This window comes from Protomyctophum bolini (genome assembly GCF_963924005.1).
Source record: "Protomyctophum bolini genome assembly, chromosome: 9".
In the NCBI taxonomy this organism is placed as follows: Eukaryota; Metazoa; Chordata; class Actinopteri; order Myctophiformes; family Myctophidae; genus Protomyctophum; species Protomyctophum bolini.
Genome location: NC_137870.1, coordinates 43246453 through 43267887, shown reverse-complemented (window position 1 = coordinate 43267887; position 21435 = coordinate 43246453). Strand labels below are relative to the sequence as shown.

Sequence of the window (21435 nt, the reverse complement as noted above, 5' to 3'; positions counted from 1 at the left end):
GAGAATTACCAATTGGTGACATCACCTGATTGTGGGCGTGGACATTACAGAAAGGATATACAAAATCACAGTTATATAGGAAACAAGAATATTGCATACATCACATGTTGACAGACTTATACAATCACTTTTTGAATATAACCTTTTCCTTATACTGTAGGTAGCACTGGAGGGAAAAGAAGGAAATGAACCAGTGTTGTTTTTGTCGACTAAAACTAAGACGAAAAACGTTTGTTGACTGCCTTCTTCCACGGATGGAAACTAAATGAAAACCTAAGCTACGATGACTAAAACTAAGACTGAATATACTGACAATTTAGGTCGACAAATAAAAGGTAGACTAAAATGTTAGGAAGTGACTATAGTGGACAAGAGATCCAGTATAAGTCATTTTACACTTGGTTGCATGCTGAAAATAAATACATACATGATTAATTACAGCTTCCAATCATTCTGCCCCCTCTCTCTGTCCTCGTGTCCTCCTACCTCTGTCTGTCTGTCTGCACTGTTGTTTTACCACCAAATGTATATATTAGTTTAGCCGCAGTGTTTGAAAATGAAACTTAATTTAGTTTTCAGTCATATTTTAGTCACCTGGAATGTGTTACTGTTGTTCTAGTTTTACTAAAATGTATTTTGGTGGTCGTAATGACTGATTGTACACTTTTAGATCCACTGGTCCCTTCCTAACATTTTAGTCTAGTTTTTAATTTGTTGACAAAATTGTCAATATATTAAGTCTCAAGTCAGTCAATAGTTTTCCTTTAGTTTCCATTTAGTTTTCAAATCGGTGAAAAAAAGGGTAGTCAATGAGCACATTTTTGCGTCATAGAATCAGTCGACGAAATTGACTTTATTTCAGGGGGATCCAGTTGAGACCAAGGTCTCTTTTTCAATGGCGCCCTGTCTCTCTCTCTCTCTCTGTGGACTGTAACTGTCTCTCTCTCTCTCTCTCTCTCTCTCCAGGATGTGTCCTGTCTGAACAGGGACACCAGTAAGGTGATCGTGGTGGACTGTAAGCGCGAGGCGTTCCGCCTGCAGCCGTTCAACGGCATGGCGCTGAAACGGTGGGACGGCAACTCAGAGGACCGGACGCTGTACGACCTGGCCAACTTCCTGAAGGGTAAGGACTCGATTCATACTCCTGTTTTACCACTGTTAACAGTTCATAAAGTTAACATAACTATAACTAAATGCATTTGAAATTCAATAAAAAGGTTACTTTTCAGGATTCCAATTCAAATATAGCAAAAATAGCCGATAAAGCGACGCGTTTTGAGCTTGTAGATTGTCTCTTTTTGCTACGACCGTATATTAATGCACTGTGGCCCTCTGGAGTGAGTGTGGAAATATATTGGCCCTCTCCATGGTCAAATATATTGGCCCTCTCCATGGTCAAATATTATTGGCCCTCTCCATGGTCAAATATATTGGCCCTCTCCATGGTCAAATATATTGGCCCTCTCCATGGTCAAATATATTGGCCCTCTCCATGGTCAAAGTCGCCCAGTCCTGCTCTACAGGATGGAGTGACCGTTGTCCACTGTCCAGGACAACATCCGGCTAATCTCTGATGTCCTCTCTCTCTCTCTCTCTCTCTCTCTCTCTCTCTCTCTCAGCCGTGGCGCTGAACGGCGTGGACGACGTGCGTTTGGTCCTGGAGAACTACGCCTTGGAGGAGGACCCCATCGAGGCCTTCAAACGGAGACAGGCCCAGCTGGCACTGGTACGTATACTGTACATACTGTACCACCACTGGTACGTACTGTAAGACTACTGTACGACCATCTTCATGGAACACGTTTAGTGCCGCAGTAATCGATGAGAAAACAATCTGTGGTTTCCCAGCCGATATATTTCCCACTGACCTTTTTTTTGAAGAATCACCCGATCGCGAACGTATAGTTCCATTCCATACGAACGTCGTAAACAGTCGGTAATGCAGTGCCGGTTGGTGCCACAGGGTGGTGCACTCACTGCTCCTTTTTTGTTTTGGCTGTGTTGTGTACACAAGACCTGACGTCACTTCCACGTCGCGCAGAGTGACGGTATGGCTCCGTTCACTTTTGTATCATTATGTTAGTACCGTCTGCCGTGAGACCTGGCTTGATGTGGTCAATGCTCCATTAGTTGGTTAGCTTATTGACATTATCTTTGTCTGTGTGAAATACCTGGACATCGGCTGTATCCGGCCCACTACTCCCATGCTCAACACGTCACAACGTGCGCCGTTAAAATAGCGCGATTGCGTTTATCCTGACGTCGAAAAAATATTATTCCACAATCGCCATCGACGACAAGGAAGGAGAACGGCTCCGCCCGCCCCGCAGCCTGCCATGATTCTCCATATAGCATTGCATTGGGACTACATTACCCAGCAGCCCCATGAGAAGTGAGTGTTAGTTTGTTTTCTTTTCCTGGTCATGTGATCCAAAGATTTCAAAACGTGTGACGATGTATCACAGAGTGTCAGTGGAAATAAAACCTCGTGTGTCTTAAAAGTTATCAAAGTCGGGGGCCGATAAAACAAATGTAAAACGTAACTCGGGGAAACTCGTGGTCGGCAAGGAAAGAGGTCTTATAATTAATAAACTCGGTCGTGTTTGGGTTGGGAGTGAATGTCTTTTGGTTGTTTGAAGCATTATGTTATACTTTAGCTATTGAACAATCGCAGATCTACAACAAGCTCGCAGAAGGAGAGGCCAACCCAAGAAAATAAATATTTTTTTCTTTCATTTGAAATCAATGAAAATGCGCTAGGACGTTTGTACTGTGTACACGTCCTCGCAATCCATCGGTTGGGTTAGCTATGACGGCTCCACACGTCCTACGGTCTAAATGAGTTTTAACAACCAATATAAGGCAAAATGTTCTAAATGTCATTATGCTTTAAGACTTTAAAACAGTTTGACTGCCGGGAATTGTTTGATCCAGGTTTTACTGGCGCTGCTATTTACGACATTCCCTGCCTTTTGTTTTATGTGTTTAATCGCCGTATTGTATTATCAATAAATAAAACTCTGTCTTTGACGCGGAGCTATATAGAGACTAGATGGTTTTCGTTTTGATGACGAAACCGGAAATCAACACATGCTGTGGGCGGCTGCTATAGGGCTTCTGGGAATTGAGGCCAATGCAAATGAATGGACTACAACTCCTCATGGAGGAGGGTCTTGTGCTGCGATCGCGTCACCCGCCAAGATGGCGGTTGGTGCGATCGATCAGAACAAACCGGGGAACCTTTTTTCGCCTGATTTTCACGGATCAAAAGCCCAAATAATTCAGCGTATGCTCTAAACTTTAGAGCATACGCTGAATTATTTGGGCTTTTGATCGGTTGAAAATACCTACGCATGCCAAGATTGTTGTATTACCTTTAGAGTCTAAAAGTAATACAACGATCTCGTTGGGTATTTGATAAAATGCGGGTTACGCGTTTTTAATCAGTCAAACTGTTTTAAGTAGCACGTGGTTTTTCATGATTCTGAATCCATTCCAAGCATTAGTTTTGCACAAAAAACACCCAATGCTGAACCGCATCACAACGGCTATGGTCGTGTTAGCTCAAGGAGTGTTTTTCGTGCAAAACTAATGCTTGGAATGGATTCAGCATCATGAAAACCCCTAGTTTGACACGTTTACATGCTACATAAAGCATAATGGAATTTGGAACCTTTTGCCTTATATTGGTTGTTAATGGTATACCCCAACTTTTAGCAGCTGTAAAACCTATTCCCTAGGGTGGCTGAATAAACATAAACAATGTGGATATGTTAGTAGACACCTTTTACAAACACAGAGTGTAGACACCTTTACAAAACACATTGGTGGTGAAGACATTTCTTGATAAGAAATGTATTCCCAGATTTGATGTTATTTCTGTCAATTTTCTCACTGTCTTAACCCGTTTTGGGGCGGGAAACCCTTTTGGTGTTAGCATTATGTTACGCTTTAGCTATTGAAGAATAGCAGATATACAAGCTCATAGCTCGCCGACCGAGTGCGCGCTACGAGCTTGTAGGTCTGCTATTTTTGAAGAATCGAAGAAGGACTGACGTATAGAAACATAGCATTTTCAGAAAACTGTCTGGATGTAGACGACATTTTTAGAATCTGATCTCAGGCAGAATGGGTTCAAATCACTGTCTTAAAATGCCGATGTTCTCACAAGTGTAGTAATACAATCGTGTGTGTGTGTGTGCTTGTGTGTGTGTGCGCGTGCGTGCACAGGAAGAGGAGCAGCGTCTAGCAGAGCTGTCGACGCAGCAGAAGAAGCCCGGTCTGTCTCTCGGCTCCATCGCCTCGCGCTTCTGGCGCTCCAAACAGCAGTGATGAATGAGACCACGGCCACGCCTGCACCTGGCCAAAACAGCCAATGGGGTGGACACATTTTGGCATGGTCTGGGGGGGGGGGGGGGGGGGGGGGGGGGAAGGGGAGGGAAGGCGGCGAGGGGCGGGGGGGGGGGGGAAGCCAAGAGGGTCCACGACAGGATTGGTCCATTGAGCGGTTGGCGGGGTGTGTGGGGCCGCGGGCCGGCCGTGGCTGGCATCGATCGGCCTCCAAAACGCCAAACGGGGGCTTCCTGCCGTTTCGGAAAGGAAGGAGGGATCGCAGGAACCCTCCTTATAGTCCCGCCTGCCACCACCGGTTGTTATAGGGGGGACCCTGATTGGTTGAACTCGTGCAGCGTTATAAAGGATTGGTTTAATCACTTATTAATAACCCGGCTATACTTGGTTGTCTTTTTCCGTTTTCCTCCTTCCCTCACAATTTATTACTCGCGACGGCAAAAGAGCTCACGGTCTGTCTGTCTGTCTGTCGCAACTGTGAGCTCGTAGACCTGGGCTGATATTTAAGTGGTGAGCTCGTAGACCGGGCTGATATTTAAGTGGTTAAACAGAGCGGCGTAAAAGGAGCTGATTGGCTAAAAGGCACACAGACTCAGGGAGCTGATTGATTTTGCCTGATATCGTCAGGATCGTCAGTATCAGCCTTGTGTTGTTTGGACTCTAGTGGGACCAGATCCACGTATCGCAACTCCAGGTCTGGTTTTTATCACTTTAAAAAACCAACACACCTGACTGTGTGTTTGTGGGAGGGTTGGGGTTTATATTTTATTTGACTTTATTCGTTTGTTTGTTTTTTTTGTTGTTGTATATTGTTCTAATATAAAAGTGACTCTGGCCATGGCTGATGAATGGATGATGTTTAAACGTTCTTTATAATAAAGAATGAGACAACAACTGTTTTTTTGGAGGTTTTGTCAGTATAACTTTAGAGACACGATATAGTAATGTTTCAAATGTCTAATGTTCTCTCCCAAAGTATGGAGAGGGAGGATATTTTGTCCAACCCCCAAAACTGCAACCAACGGGTGCGAAGAGAAGAGGGGCACAACCATGGGCAGGACTTGACAAGCGGTGAATTAACGATATTGTACTAATTGTTTAGGAAACGGTGCTATAGTAGTGTGTGTGTGTGTGTGTGTGTGTGTGTGTGTGTGGGGCGGGGGGGCTACACTCATGGTTCAGTCGTGAGATTCTCAAATGACGTGGATGCAGTACTTAGTTTATACAGTTTTTGGTTTAGACTAGTCATTGGTTAGACCAGTCATTAGTCCTACAACCTATCTCAAACCCTCACCCTAAACCTAACCTCCCACGGGGCAGCACACCTAAACCTAACCTTAACCCATGTCTAACCAATGACTAGTCTAAACTAAGTATGCACCCAAATGACGTCACATTGTAGGCTCTACAGCGCCGAACCAACTTTTATTCGGCTCTAAAATAGGAGTATGAATCGGCCCTAAATACGCTCTGTGCAACAGCCTAGTCTGACCTAGGGATGTAATAGAGCACCGAAGTCTGACGTCACTTTCAGTAGAGGGCGTCAGTCCCCAGGTTCATTTTATTTGTTTAGTTGCATTGAAATCGCCATAGGAGGATTTTTAGATTGCTTCATATAAGAACTGTGTTTTAAAAATAAACATGTCACCCCGGCCGCTTCACTCATATGGATATGAAGAATCAACTGACTGAGAGAAAACGCTAATGTTACTGCTGCTGAATTAGTTAGATTTTCGCTAGAAGCAGACTGTATCATATATGAGTGACTGACTGTTGCAACGATACAGAGACACCTCCCTGACAATAACGCCGAGACAGCTTGTTTATTTTTGGACCACAACGCTTATAGTAGACGATATTAAGATCACCCCATGTTATTCTCCATAGAGAAATTACTTCCGCGAACCAGGGGAATCGAAGGGATGAGCGAGTTACGTCAGGACTTCGGTGCTCTATGGGGACGATAATGATAATTAATTCGATTTTGTTTTTCAACATTTTTAAGCATTTTCAAGCGATTTTGCAACCCCTTTTTTCACTGATGAAAACTAAATGAAAACTGAGCTGTGATGAGTGAAACTATAAATATATTGACAATTTCGTCAAAAATAAAAACTACAGAAATGAGAATAGAGACTATAGTGGACAACTAAGAGATCCAGTATAAGAAAAAGACAAGTCTTTTTACACTTGGTTGCATGCTTTAAATCGCAGATCTACAGACTCACAAGGCGTTGCGCTTCGACGCGTTGTGAGCTTGTAGATCGGCTATTATCAGCATGTATAAAATCAGCCATTACTAATTTACTACGGCATCAAGGCACTGCCAAAATGTATTTTAGTCGACTAAAATCTTATGTAATTTAGTTGACTAAAACTAGACTAACAACCATTCAAGGCGACTAAAATCATGAGACTATAATAAATGACACTAAATGAAAACTAAAATCAAATGTCAACTGTGTGTGTGTGTGTGTGTGTGTGCGTGCGCGCGACTATGTGCTCTCCAGCTATCATTGTTGCCAGACAGATAGTAGTGACATAGTAGCATATCAATGACGTTAATGACATGTTTTATAATATGCCACCGTTTGGCAGAAGCCCGTCAAGCAGCCATATACATACATGTATGCATCACGTGATTCACACCTATACCCGAGGGAGGGGGGTAGAGAGCTATATTTATTTTATGACGATAAAAACTACTTTGATGTATAAAGTGAGATAGAGGCCTGCATGCACGACTTTGTTGTTAATTCTCCATCTCCATTTTAATGATTTATAAAAAAATAAATAAAGAGACAATGAGAGAGAGAGAGAGGAGGGTGTGTGTGTGTGTGTGTGTGTGTGTGTGTGTGTGTGTGCATGTGTGCGCGCGCGCGGGTCATCATCATCATTTGCACTACAAACAAACGGCGACTTGTCGCTTCGTTTGCTTCCAGAATGTGCCGCATGTGTCCCAGAGTGGCCTCGTGCCTCGCGGGCCACTGAGGCCCCGAGGTGTGAACATGGGAACGGGGCAATACGGTGACACCTCGCGGTGCATGGAGGTAACACCTATAAGGGTGTCATGATTCGACGTTCACACACCTCGCAGCATGAAGACAAAGTGGGCTGGCTAATAAAAGGACGCATTCTCCCACGCCACACGCGGGTGACCAAAACCCTATTATTCAGTTCAGTATAGGCTATATTTGGACACGCACGCGACGCATAGGCTATAAAATAATATATACAGTGCGCACGCTCAATCCATAGCTGCGGAGACACATGCAGTGCACACCCATGCACGCACACACTCACTCACTCACACACACACACACACACCGTGAGACCGACGTGCTAGAGATAATGTCCTTTGAAGATGGATATGTCACAGCGCGTGCCAAAGCGCGCCCTATAGCTGCCATGCGGCTCAGGCGACAATATGCGTGCACATGTGTTCGAAACTTCGATCGCGTGCCATCTGTGTGTCTGTTCTATGATCGACCCTGTTGTGTCCTCTCTCTCTCTCTCTCTCTCTCTCTCTCTCTCTCATTTACACAAGTGGTTTTCAACCAGTGGTCCGAGGAGGACTGAGGTGGGGGTGGGGGTTCCAGGTGGTCCGTCCGTCCACTCCTCATGCAGTGAAATGATGAGAGTTGATAACTATAATAGTAGTATTAGTATAGCCAACATGAAACCAAATGGACCCGTCCAATGTGTCCATTTGGGTTCATGTTATCTCTCAAGACTCCGTTAAATTATTGTGAAACATCTGCATTATAATTTACAGGAAGTCTACACAATTATAGAGAATGTATAGAAGAATTGGTTCTTTTTGATCGTTTTTGCCTGTTATCTCTTCTCTATGGATGGTTCCAACATCAATACAGCATGGAATTGCGGACAACGTCTTATCCAACAATTAACAACAAAATATTGTAAGTCTTGCAGGGTCTGAGGGGCTAAATAATGGTGGTCCGCGGAGGCTCAAATGCATGCCGAATGAATATTGGGACATGAAAAGGCGTTGATACACCCCCCCCCCCCCTCCCTGTCGCAATCCGCCCATTACCGTCATACAGATTTATCATAAGGAAGCCACGCGCCATGATGCATGGCTTCCCATTTCCTTCCCACACCTGCGCCGCGCGCGTGGCAATCAGGTCCCCGTGGGGACTTCACAGAGCGCGTGCTGCCGCGTGCGTCATGGTGTCATTCATTCGCGTCCATTCATGTGCATGAAGCGGCGTCCCTTTTCTGTTTCTGTCGCTCCTCCACCACGCCTCACACGAGGTGATTGATTTACAATAAACTATAGCTGTGTGTCTGTGTGGAAATGATAGAGAGATCTGAGATAAGCCATCATGTTATGGCTGCTCTTAAAGAAAGGCAATATAGGCTATTAAAGTTTTCATATTCTTACTGGCACTGCTATTTAAATATGACGGCGGAACGTGTCCAGTAAACTGTTGAATCTTATAGTGCAGAGAGGAAAGTGTAAAGGTGAGAAGTGTTCAAAGTTCACGCCATATAACTATATAAGACAATAAAACGGTAAGACCTTAAGACAGGTCTGCAGACTGCAGTGTACTGTGGGCTATATCCAATTAACCCCCATTTTAATAACTAACAACACACTAAATTAATGCGTGTGTGTGTGTGTGTGTGTGTGTGTGTGTGTGTGAAGCGTGCCTCGTGTCAGCGGAGGCACGCGCTGGCCCTCATTACAATGACAATGCGAGGCATGCAGGTCGCCAAGCCACCGACATGACAGGCGCAATTACACAGTGTAACACGCACGCGCGCGCACACACACACACACACACACACACCGTTTGTCTAGTCCAAACACAGTTTAGTAAATTAGTATCTGTGCCGCGTGCGTATGAGAGACAGAGAGAGTGTATATAGTGTCAGAGAGAGATAACCATGTGTCTTTGACTCTTTCAGGTGACTTAATGTACACGCACGCGCGCGCGCGCACACACACACACACACCCACACACACACACACACACTATCTCTCTCTCTCTCTCTCTCTCTCTCTCTCTCTGTCTTGGGGACATAACAAAAGGACCCCCTGCCTGTGGCACGCGACACCACACAAAAGGAACATGCAGAATGCACAAGAACAGAAGGAGTCTCTCTCTCTCTCTCTCTCTCTCTCTCTCTCGCTCTCTCTTATTTTGAAACTTATTTCTAAGTTGTATAGGCTAATGAAGCATATTGTGTAATGGTGCTGTGAGTGCGGCAGTATTTAATAGTAATTAAAGTAGGCCTACTTTTAAAATAAAATAAAACTTGTCACGGTGTTATATAGTTTCGCTTTCGGTGGACCGTGGAGGACTAGATCAAGAAGTGCATCGTCTGTGCCCCACCATGAAGCATAATTATATGCGTGCGTGCGACGTGCGTGTGTCCCTGCAGTGCGCCGTTTGTCTGATGATGTGTCACCTCGACAGCGCGTGTCGAGTCGACAACACGCAGGGGCATTAACGCCATGCATTTTGTTCTATTGCCCCCAGAACACCCCCTACCCCCCCCCCCCCCCCCCACGTGCCCCCCTGCCCTCCCCCCCCTGCGAGATGGCAAGCTCTCGCTTGCCATATACCAGTGTTGCCATGATGAATGTCTGCTATATTGCAAGCTATTTTAAGGCTTGTTTAAAAAAAACATAAAAAAATATATATTTTTAAAATTATTATCATTATCATTTTTTTCCATAGATCTTGTCGCTTATTATTATTATATTATCTCACACAATCTGGCAACACTCACTCACTTGCCCCTAAAAACCCTTTAGAGAGAGAGAGAGAGAGAGAGAGAGAGAGAGCGAGCGCCACGCGTGTCTCTCTCTCTCTCTCTCTCCTGGGGCAATGGTCTCGCCTCCTCCTCCTCCTCCCATGCTCCTCCCCTCCCTTATAAGAAGCCTCACACACACTCTGCCCCTCAGGTTAGATCAGAACGGGCCAACAGAGTCCATCAACAACACGAACACGGAACACACACTAACACACTCAGCAACCAAAAGGAACAGCTCTCCGGTGTGCACTGACTGACCAGCGGCCAAGCGGAATTCATATCTTTCTGCTCCGTTTTACACTTTTATTCATTCTTATAACTAAGCACGCTATTTTTTTTACATTATATATATTTTTTTACTATATTTTCCTTATTTTATTTTTCCACAACGGATTTATTTGCGCTTTGTTTTCTGTTCCAATAACGCGGGCGTTCTTCTTCTTTCAATTTCTCTTTTTTTGGGGGGAGAAGTAGAGCGGTTGGATTTATATTGTCGGACGGTGTGTGAACGGGACGCCACCGGCGTCAAAATATGGCGCGTTTCTTGTTACCGACATGTCTTTTACTTTTGATATCAACGCAACTGGTGAGTAGCATTACTGAACTGAACCTCAGCGCTGTGTGTGTGTGTGTGTGTGTGTGTGTGTGTGTGTGTGTGCGTGTGTGTGTGTGTGTGTGTGTGTGTGCGCGCGCCCGTGTGCGTGCGTGCGTGCAACACCGCGTGCGCTTATATGAAGAAAATAATCAAAATCACACCCATGTGAAGTGAGGGGCGCTCTTATCGTCATACATCATCAGAAAAACACTCAAAATTGTCGATTTATTGTCAATGGGATTTGATGTTTGTCTGCTGTAGGACAACGTTTGTGCACACACATAGGCTAATACACGAAAAGCTGGACATAATATAGGACAAATAGAATAGGAAATTGGCGCTCTCATGCGCAAAATGAACCTTATTTGCGCCACACAGGCACTGTACTACATTTTGTTTATTGCACTTTTCATTCGTCCGGCGGTTATAATGTTGAAGTGTTGAATGCGTACTAATAATGGACCATGGTGGAAACAAACATTTTGGCTTGTTTGTTTCCTGTGTGACTTAATCACCCATTTGATGTTTATTTATTTATTTATTCATGTATTTATTCTTTATTCTCTCTCTCTCTCTCTCTCTCTCAGGCGGAGTCGTCGGGCGTGTTTGAGCTGAAGATCCACTCCTTCAGCAGCGCACGCAGCGTGTGCAACAACAAGCAGCACGGCGGCCACCGGGCGGCGCTGCAGCTGCCGTCAGCTGACTGCCAGATCTTCTTTCGCGTGTGCCTGAAGCACGCGCAGGACGTCATCGACCCCGAGCCGCCGTGCACCTACGGCACGGCGCTCACGCAGATCTTCGGCGCCGACCGACGCTCCGTCACGGAGAGCGCGCCCATCAGCGTGCCCTTTCACTTCAAGTGGCCGGTACGGAGAAAGAAAATGACACCTGTGTGTGTGTGTGTGTACTGTGCTATTGTTATGGTTGTCAGTGTGATGCACAACTGCTGTATACTGTAGCCCTTTAGGCTGCTCCACAGTGACCACTTTAGGTCACCCAGTGGTATTGCAGTTCGAACTCAAACGGACATACACATATAACGGACGGACAAACATACATTGGAACCCCCCCCACACACACACACACACACAATTATGATCGTGTTGGCCGGTTGTATACCTTTTCTGTCTTTCTCAGCTCTGCTAAATTGTCTTCGCTGGAACTAATAGCTGTTCCCGCCCTGCCGTTTTCCACACTTTTTTAAAGTGGTTAATAATTGAACCGACATTGCGCGCGTTAAACCATGCATATGATCATCGTAGCGTATTATGTATTAATAATGCAGTAAAGGTGGAATGAATTGGTTCATGGTTTATTAATGTGTATATCAAATTGCAGGGGACGTTTTCGCTGATCATCGAAGCCTGGAACGCAGAGTCCTCGGATGACTTGTCAACAGGTAGGGAAATGCTCTTTACATACCTCCACCACTATGGGGCACTGGTGTTCCCAATGGCTCATTCATTCATTAATTCATTAATTCGTTCATAACACATAGGCTATACTGTAACGTCTTGGCTTGATGTTATGCTTTTTTGGCGTGCCAGTTAGGCACACAGTTGGACCACTTGGGGGTACAACTGCTTACTATTTGAAGCCAGCCTTAACAATGGTTAAACAACACAGATATATATACGAATACACATGAACCTGTAAACCATAACCAGGGATAGCCGATCGCTATACAATACTTAATCCTTTTGCCCACATAGCCTTATGACAGCGATTAGCGACCATGACCACAAGAATAGGCTAATTTGGCTAATTTGGGTTAGCTAGCTCCGCGATCTCCGTCACCGACTGGTTTTTCTCGTGACTTTAACCGGTGCGTTTTTTTCCGTTTCAGACAACCACAACAACCTGATCAGCCGTCTGGCCACGCGCCGGCGCCTGGACGTGAGCGAGGACTGGTCCCAGGACGTGCACCGCGGCGGCGGCGTTAGCGACAACGACCGCAGCGAGCTGCGCTTCGCGTACCGCGCGCTCTGCGACGACTACTACCACGGTGACGCCTGCTCCACCTACTGCCGGCCGCGCGACGACACCTTCGGCCACTACGCCTGCGACCCGGCCGGGAGGCGCCTCTGCCTGGCCGGCTGGACGGGGGAATACTGCTCCGATCGTAAGATTTTTTTTGTTGTTGTTGTTATTATTATTCGTTCGTTCGGTTTTTTGTTTCGCTATATATATATATATGCTCCTTGATCGTATATATATATAAGACTGATCGGATGCTTTTATAAAAAAAAACATTTTTTAGACCCCGGGGGGCGATTCTATACAAATGCCCTTCTAGATCCTGACAGTTTGTGTCAGTCGTTCTCAAACGTTTTCACGATATTTCCCGTCCTGAATTGGTTAAATATGAATATATACTGCTCAGATTTACAGTGTAATCAATGTCACTGCTCCTCAATCAGTCAATGCGACAATCTGATGCTTTTATATGAAGACACCGCTCGGATTGATATTGGTCATTTGGGGTTGAGAGACATATCGGGTTGATCGCGTCTGGAACCTCACACGAGGTTCCGGGGGCACGATATCCTTGTATGGGTCGAGCCCTCCCAGAGCAGTGGAGGGCTCCACCCTTTTGTTTTTTGCAGTATCGTATCCAAAAAAGTAAAGGTATACTTATGAAGTCAGCCAGTATACCATGTTTTTTTTACCCAATGCAATCTTACAGAAGCACAGTACTGAGCATGCTGACAGGGGGGTGGACTTGGCCACAGGCTGACTCAATTAGCTATATTTAAGCCTGATTTAAACGGTTGTTTCACCCCCCCTGCTCAAAAATGTTTATACTTTCCCACTCCAAATTCGAATACCTTTAACTTTTTTGGATACGATAATATTCCCACACAACCGACGTTACATTAACCGTGTTCACGTATAATGTGAAAATGGGCCGATAATATACAAGCCGAAGAGCTGCGAGAAAAATACAATTTAAAACGTATGATTTACTCTATAACGGTTTGGGGGGGAGGGGGGGGGGGTGGGGGAGGGAGGGGCGGGGGTAAGAAAAGAGAATAAGGGGTTCTGGCGCACAACCTTGGAATTGTTAAGTCGAGCAGTTGTCAACACCATCCTGGTGGTGCTGCAGCAGTGTGTGAGTGGATGTAGTTTGGCTGAGGTCTGTTCCTTTTGTTTGGGCCCCCCCCCCCCCCCCCCCCCCCGGGTACCCAGGCGGGGCCCCTGGCCGTCCGCTTACACACACACACACACACACGCGGGGACACGCGCTGGAACTTAATGTGCGCTGCCTTGCGTGAAAAGACACGGCATGTGTTGCTTTTGTTGGTGAAAGACCAGCTGCTTCATTGAGCACTTACAAATACTTCTTCTCGGGGAGGTGTGTGTGTGTGTGTGTGTGTGTATGTGTGCATGCGACAGAGACAGAGCGAGAGAGAGAGAGAGAGAAAGAGAGAGAGAAGGGCCAGGTTGGGGCAGAGAGGGGAAGGGGAGGGAAGGTTTTTTTGTGATGTGAATGAAGAACAAGGCTATACATGCACGCGCGGCGTGCACACACGGACACACACACACACACACACGCGTGCCACCATCCATACTTACAGTACATGTCTCTCTCTCTCTCTCTCTCTCTACTCTTTCCTTTCACTTCTTCCCATCTCTACCTTTCCCTCCCTCCCTCCCTCCCTCCCTCCCCATCTCCTCTCTTTCCCTCCATCCATCCGTCCTCTGTCTGCCCCCCCTCTCGTCTCGTCCTCTTCCCCCCCAACAGCCATCTGTGCTCCGGGGTGCTCGGGTCCCCACGGCTACTGCGAGGTCCCGGGGGAGTGCGTGTGTCGCCAGGGCTGGCAGGGCGCGTCCTGCAGCGAGTGCCGCCAGCACCCGGGCTGCCTCCACGGCACGTGCACGCAGCCGTGGCAGTGCAACTGCAAGGAGGGCTGGGGAGGACTGTTCTGTGACCAAGGTGAGTCCGTCCTCCATTTTAAGACCCGTTTAGAGACCATCAAGGACCCCCCCCCCCCACCAAGGATTATCTGTATTTGGCTGCCCGGACCCCCCCCCCCCCCCATCTGAAAATATGTTGTTCCATGCAGGAAGCCCTCGGCTCGGAAGCAAAGGTTTTTTGTTAAAAAAAACGTTCGCTCTGAAATAATATTACATTCAAAGATTTGCCCCACTGTTTCACGATTTCTCAAAGAAAATAGCAGATCTACAAGCTCGTAATGAGCTTGTAGATCTGCTATTTTTCAATAGCTAAAGTATAATATAAGGCTTATTAAAACACCAAAAAGGGGTTGCCGCCCAGAATGGGTTAAAAGACCCGCCACGAGAGAGCAGATGCTTATATATACAAAATGTCTTCTGAAAATCATGACGGTTATATGTAATTGGCGGACGACTCTCACCGGAACATTTTCACAATTCTTCAACGTCTAAAGCTTATAAATAATAATGGTTTAAAAAGTGGTGACACAGATGTGTTCATGTCCTATAATTGGGTTACCTGAGGCTTACAGTATAAGGCGCAATCCCAAAGGGGACTTTTACTTCACCTGCAGGGCCACCATTGTGACACTCAGACAAAACATGCTCTTAATCCAGAGCGATTTACAGTAAGCAAGAACAACAACAACAAAAAAAACATGGTAATACATCATACTATACTGTACATAAAAAGGTCATCCTGAATCATACAACGTGAAGGTAAAGCATATACTGTCGTGTATTCAAGAACAGGTATACTTGAGTGCAACGTCAAGTACAGTAGAGTTTTGATACTTTACTTGAGTGTTTACTTCATATAGTACTCCACCACATCTCAGAGGTCCAAATCATGTTCAGATCTGTCTTCACGGGACATGTTTTCCATCATTATGTGGGTGTGTCTCTTTGTCAGCCCAGTTATTATTATTATTATTGTATAACCTAAATGTTGAGATCAATTATTGGCCCACGGACCAAGGGTGGGTGTACACATTACTCCTATTGGTCCATTCAGTCACCACAAACTACAGTATGAATGTATTCACCCCATTGTATAGACAGTTAGACACCACTCATGGAATAATGTTATCAGACATACATCATTCTAATAATATAAGGCTATATCTGGAAATACAAACAAACAAACAAACACAACATTGTGTTCCTCCCTCTGGATGTGAAATGTGCATAATTATAGGCAAATGTATTGACCAATTCCAGTCATGTTTACACCCGGCCGTGCTCCATATTATGGCATTAAGAATGTCTATTAAAAGCTTACTATGTTAATAGAATATACAAAGGGATCATCTCTCCCTCATAAAGTGCTGTTTGGGTTGATGTTAATCATCCATGAATCCATGATTGTAACCGCTGCTGTCAGCAAGCACAATCAACAGTAGGACCCTTACCCTTACGGTTCCATTTGGTTCCATGTGTTTCCATGAGTTTATTCACATGTTTCTTGAGTTAGGGTCTCAGTGGAGGGCTGTGGACACTTTACCCCAAACATCCCTGAGGGGGTTCCAGGTGGTCCCCGCAGCTAAATGACGGAGAGTTTGTAACCAAAATGGACACCGTTATTATACAATCTTTAACTCTTGGGTCCGTTTTGGTTTCATTTTTATGCTCCCATGGAGTTAAATGATTGTTAAACATTAGGCATTATGTCCATAAACATTAACTTAGGTCCATTTGGTTTCATTTTACTCTCTCAAAGAGTATACAGTTATTGTTAAACAGTTGGTACCACATCAATACTGTATACAGCATGGAAGTGTGGACAAAATCTTATCCAACGCTATACAACAAAATATTCTTTAGTTTTGGGTTTGTTCGTGGCAGAATCGGTTTGTCCGAAATGCCAGATGTATATAAATAAATATGGACCTTGACATGAAACAGGTTGAAAAAACCACAGTGTATGAATTCAATACTCTTACAGTAAGAGAGATATGCTGCTGTAGTGTCTATTGGCGTGGGATCCCCATTGATGATGTCATCGATGGGGTTTCTGAACTGTCCACCAATGAGACACGTCGTACACGGGGCCCCTTTTCCACCTAAAGAACTAGAACTGGTTCCATTATTTTTAATTTAATTTGATAAAAATTAATTTGATAAAAAGAAATTAAGACAAGAAACGGAAGCTGTTCAACGATGGGCCAGAGCGAGTAGACAGAAGATATAATAATAATAATAATAATAATAATGAGCATTATAGTGAGGACAAAACTGTATGAAGATAAGAGTGAAAATGGGTGTAAGAAGTGGTCCTTTCAAATTATTTAAAACGAATCTTCACCCGTTTAAAGGAGTAATTGACTGGGAACGTGAATAAAGTCACGTTAACGCATAAGATAATGCGGTAAGGTGTTACCAGAGGGGATTTAACATGCTCTCTATAGCCGTGCTCGGGAACTGAGAGACAGGATGTTTATAGCATTACATGACTATATAGACACCTTCTCTGTCGTTTCACACGTCATCTCAAATCCACTCGCTTCATTTGAAAGTGTGAAGACGAGCGATGCCATTTGACCGTCAAAACAAGATCCACACATTTGCACGCGTGTGTCAGATCAGAGTAGAGCGTAGAAGCACCGACAACAAGACAGAAGACATACATACGGTATTAGTCTGTTTGATTTTCACATCCGGAACAGCAAATAGATTTGAAAAGGATAATTGGGGGGTGAGAGAGCCGAGGTGAGGAGAACTTGTTTTTGTCAACATCGATAGAAGGAAAGGAAATAAATTCTATCCTATGAGTACTATATAAGCTAAATCTATAAAACAAAAATATCAGCAGAATTATAAGTAATATTTACTTGTTGTCCAAAAGGTACATGGACCTTCCTCCACTGTTTCTTTTATTTTTATTTTTATTTTTGCCATCAAGGGATTATCCCAATTTAGATACGTAGCATAGCAATGTCATAAAAAGTCAGTTTATGAGCCCCAAAACCAAATCCCCAAAGTGTTAAAACTTGGCTTTTGTCATGCGTTCAGAGCTGTGAGCCTGGGAAACTGGAGTGCTTTTAAGTACTCCCCCCCCCCCCCCACACACACACACACAGACACACACACACACACATTTAATTGTACCCTTGAAAGAGCACACTTATCTCACCTGTGACATCCTAAATGAGCCCCACGGTTCATGTGGCGAAGGACACACTTGTCGCGTAGGTGTGAGGCCAAGGCTTGTGCCGGTCGTCTCTAAAAAAAGAAAATACAGTTGCCATGAAATGACACGCTCACACCCACCCGTACCTTGTCCTATAGCTGTCTTCTGCCTTTGTCCTTGCGTGCGTGCGTGTGTGCGTGAGTGTGTGCGTGCGTGTATGAGTGTGTGTTACAACCCCCCACCCCACCCCAAAACAGATAATGAATTCCCCACCGTGGTTCCGTAGCCAGGTTATCAGCAGCCATCCAGTCGAGTTCACTCACTGTCTCTGACATTATCAGTACCATGTGGCGCTTTGATGAGCAGCTAAAATATGAATCCAGCAAACTCAGCTGCTTTCCAACAACATGAGGCTCTGAATAGGTCAACAATCCACTGGGAATCCGTCATGAGGTTCTGTCAAAGGAGAGTGATCCCCAGCCCTGGTGACAACAACTCAATTCAACCCTTGATGACACTTAATAATACTGCAAAAAGCAAAGGGAATGCGCTCGCAGCGGGCCAAATGAAACGGGTCTCCTGAGGAGGCGCGTCTGAAGCCTGTCTCCAGACTATATGGGACTCAATGAATTGTAGTCAACATTCTGCATCTCTGGCTGACTTCCTGTTGATTTTTTAGGTCATGGCTCCAAGAAGCTTCTTTTGTAAGTCTGGACGTGAAACATGCCGTGCATACCAATGTTGTAGTTGTAGTGTGTGTGTGTGTGTGTGTGTGTGTGTGTGTGTGTGTGTGTGTGTGTGTGTGTGTGTGAAAGCGTAATGTTTCAACTTCAAAACTTTGAAACACAAACCTTTAAAACCAGCCGCTAAATGTGAAATTAACTCATATGACATATACTTAAAAGGTGTAAAACTTGTAGTAGGTGCATAGAGTCAGTCTGTCTGTCTGTCTGTCTGTCGTGGGCTTTAGCATCTGCTGTATTTATCACAGATAACATGAAAATGGTTACCAAATATGACAATATTTGACATACTATAATAATAATAATAAAAAAGTACACAAATATACGCCTATAATACGCACATCTTTCTCTGCTTCTGGTTCATGTAAACACAAACATTCCCCAATCCCCTTAGCTTTAATTTGCGTACTCTAATAGTCCACAGTAGTCCACAACACGCGGCTTAACGCTGTGACATTACCGTCACCATTTAGAATTGACTCCGAATTGACTCCGAATTGAATGTGTTTTGGTCCAAGCGTAACACAGGTGTCCTCATATTAAAACCCATTTTCTGCGCCGGGAACCCCTTCTGGTGTTAGCATCATGCTATGCTTTAGCTATTGAAAAATAGCAGATCTCAGGTCAGAATTGGTTAATAGCATTAGGCTTCCTAATAATGCTCGTGTTCTTTTTCTCCGCCAGACCTGAACTACTGCACCAACCACCGGCCGTGCCGTAACGAGGCCACCTGCACCAACACCGGCCAGGGCAGCTACACCTGCGCCTGCCGGCCGGGCTACAGCGGCCTTGACTGCGGCGTGGAGACCAACGAGTGCGACAGCAACCCGTGTAAGAATGGAGGCAGCTGCAACGTAAGTCATTCACACATACACACACACGTGCGACTGTGGCTCAGGAGGTATAGAGCAGGTCGTCCAATGATCCGTGGGTCGGCGGTTCGAATCCCGGCTCCCTCCTCCTGTCTACATGTCGAAGTGTCCTTGGGCAAGACACTGGACCCCAAATTTGCTCCCGATGTGCTGGTTGGTATACCTTGCGTGGTTTCTGTCGCCATCGGTGTATGAATGGGTGAATGTAATGCACAATGATATGGGTGACCAATGAGTTTCCCCCTGACCACGGTGACGAGAGCCCAGACTCTATGAGGCACATAGAAGGACTGCGGTCAATTTACTCCATCTTAAAAGGCTTAAAAATGACAGTTAGACATTTAGGAATTGCTTGACTTTATTTTTAATTGTCTTTGCACACAAACGCTCCAGCAGTTTGGTGCTGATGTTTTCAGGCATCTCTCCCCCCCCCCCCCCCTAGCCTAGTATACTATTCTATTACTAGTTTTGCACGTGTGTTATCACAGGATAATTCATTCATTAGTTAGTTGTGTCATCACAGGATAATTCATTCATTAGTTAGTTGTGTTATCACAGGATAATTCATTCATTAGTTAAGCTAATTGTTCACGTTAAGCTTTTGTTCACGTTAGAATTCTTTGAACTCGGGGAGTATGGCGACGACGTTGTACGTAACAATGTGTTTGGTCCGACGTACCGACAGTCCCACGGTTCACGAGTCCGAAACCTGACCTCACTGGAAACCATGGGCTAGTTCTAACCTGCCACATGGGTTAGTTTTAACCTGCAGCGGGTGAGATTTTTAACCCGCAGCACGGGTTAGTTGTAACCTGGCCGCGCGCGCCGGGAGCGAACAAATGCCTGTCGGACTGTGTCTGTCTATAAACACAACGTCCTGCGCCCCGTTATGTAACGACCCCCTCCCTCCCTCTCAACAGGACCTGGAGGACAACTACTCGTGCGCGTGCCCCCAGGGCTTCTACGGGAAGAGCTGCGAGGTCAGCGCCATGAAGTGCGCCGACGGGCCCTGCTTCAACCGGGGCACCTGCGTACCCGGCGCGGCCGGCGGGTACAGCTGCCAGTGCCCGAGCGGGTACACGGGCTCCAACTGCGAGAAGAAGATGGACCGGTGCAGCAGCGAGCCCTGTGCTAACGGTAAGATGCTCATGCTCTCTTACGCTCTCAATAAATGGCAGCGTGGCCGCATGAACGTGTGTAGCCATGTTGCCATAGAGCCTCTTTTTATCTCTCTCTCTCTCTTTTGTGGCTTTATTACAATGTCTTTCACATTCACACACACACACACACACACATTCACACACTGACTGGTGGAGGAAACCATGCAAGGCACTCAGTCATCATCGCTTCAAGGTAAGGACACTTTCGACATGCAAACCAAAGAGATGCCGCCGGGGAATCGAACCAGGAACCGGCTACTACCCATCCCAGGATTAACCACATGAACCCTCTAGCGTATACCTATCCTGTTGCAGTAGTACCTATCCTGTCGCAGTAGTACCTATCCTGTTGTAGTAGTACCTATTCTGTCGTAGTAGTAGTAGTAGTAGGCGAAAGAAAGTAGTTGAAGCAATTTGGTGTAGAGGGGGGAAAAAGTAGTGTTGGAAAGTAACTACTGTAAGTACATTTACTTAAGCGCCGTACTGCCATTTGTTTACTTGAGCGTTTCCAGTCTTTCAATACTTTTACTTGTACTCCACTACGTTTATTTGAAAACCTTAGTTACTTAGTTAGTTTATATAGATTTGGATTATTATTATTATTATTATTACAAAACATAGGCTAAAGTAACCACTTCAGCCCTATAGACATTTCAGTCCTTTGAAAATAGCCCAAATCTACAAAGCTCACAATGTGTCGCATATATCTGCTATTTTCAAAAGATTTTAAAGATTTTTGAAAACTTGAAATGAGACATTCCGCATGATGGGTACTTTTACTTTCGGTGCTTTTTTATGCCAATACTTTTGTACTTTTACTCAAGTACACTTTGAGTATTTC

General features: G+C 45.1%; 2 protein-coding genes across 2 annotated transcripts in view; both read left to right on the top strand.

Moving 5' to 3' along the window:
- Positions 1-4383, top strand: part of timm50 (translocase of inner mitochondrial membrane 50 homolog) — a 33945-nt gene extending 29562 nt beyond the window's left edge. The window contains exons 9-11 of the mRNA XM_080771679.1: positions 967-1123; positions 1620-1726; positions 4231-4383. Of these exons, the coding sequence (XP_080627805.1) occupies positions 967-1123; positions 1620-1726; positions 4231-4332 (366 nt within the window). The 3' untranslated portion in view covers positions 4333-4383. The remainder of the gene's footprint in view (positions 1-966; positions 1124-1619; positions 1727-4230) is intronic.
- A 6225-nt stretch (positions 4384-10608) lies between these two features.
- LOC308321891 (delta-like protein C) overlaps positions 10609-21435 on the top strand; it is a 15426-nt gene continuing 4599 nt past the window's right edge. Inside the window, exons 1-7 of the mRNA XM_080772986.1 lie at positions 10609-10723; positions 11320-11598; positions 12071-12131; positions 12579-12854; positions 14478-14669; positions 19247-19416; positions 20355-20627. Of these exons, the coding sequence (XP_080629112.1) occupies positions 10670-10723; positions 11320-11598; positions 12071-12131; positions 12579-12854; positions 14478-14669; positions 19247-19416; positions 20355-20627 (1305 nt within the window). The 5' untranslated portion in view covers positions 10609-10669. The remainder of the gene's footprint in view (positions 10724-11319; positions 11599-12070; positions 12132-12578; positions 12855-14477; positions 14670-19246; positions 19417-20354; positions 20628-21435) is intronic.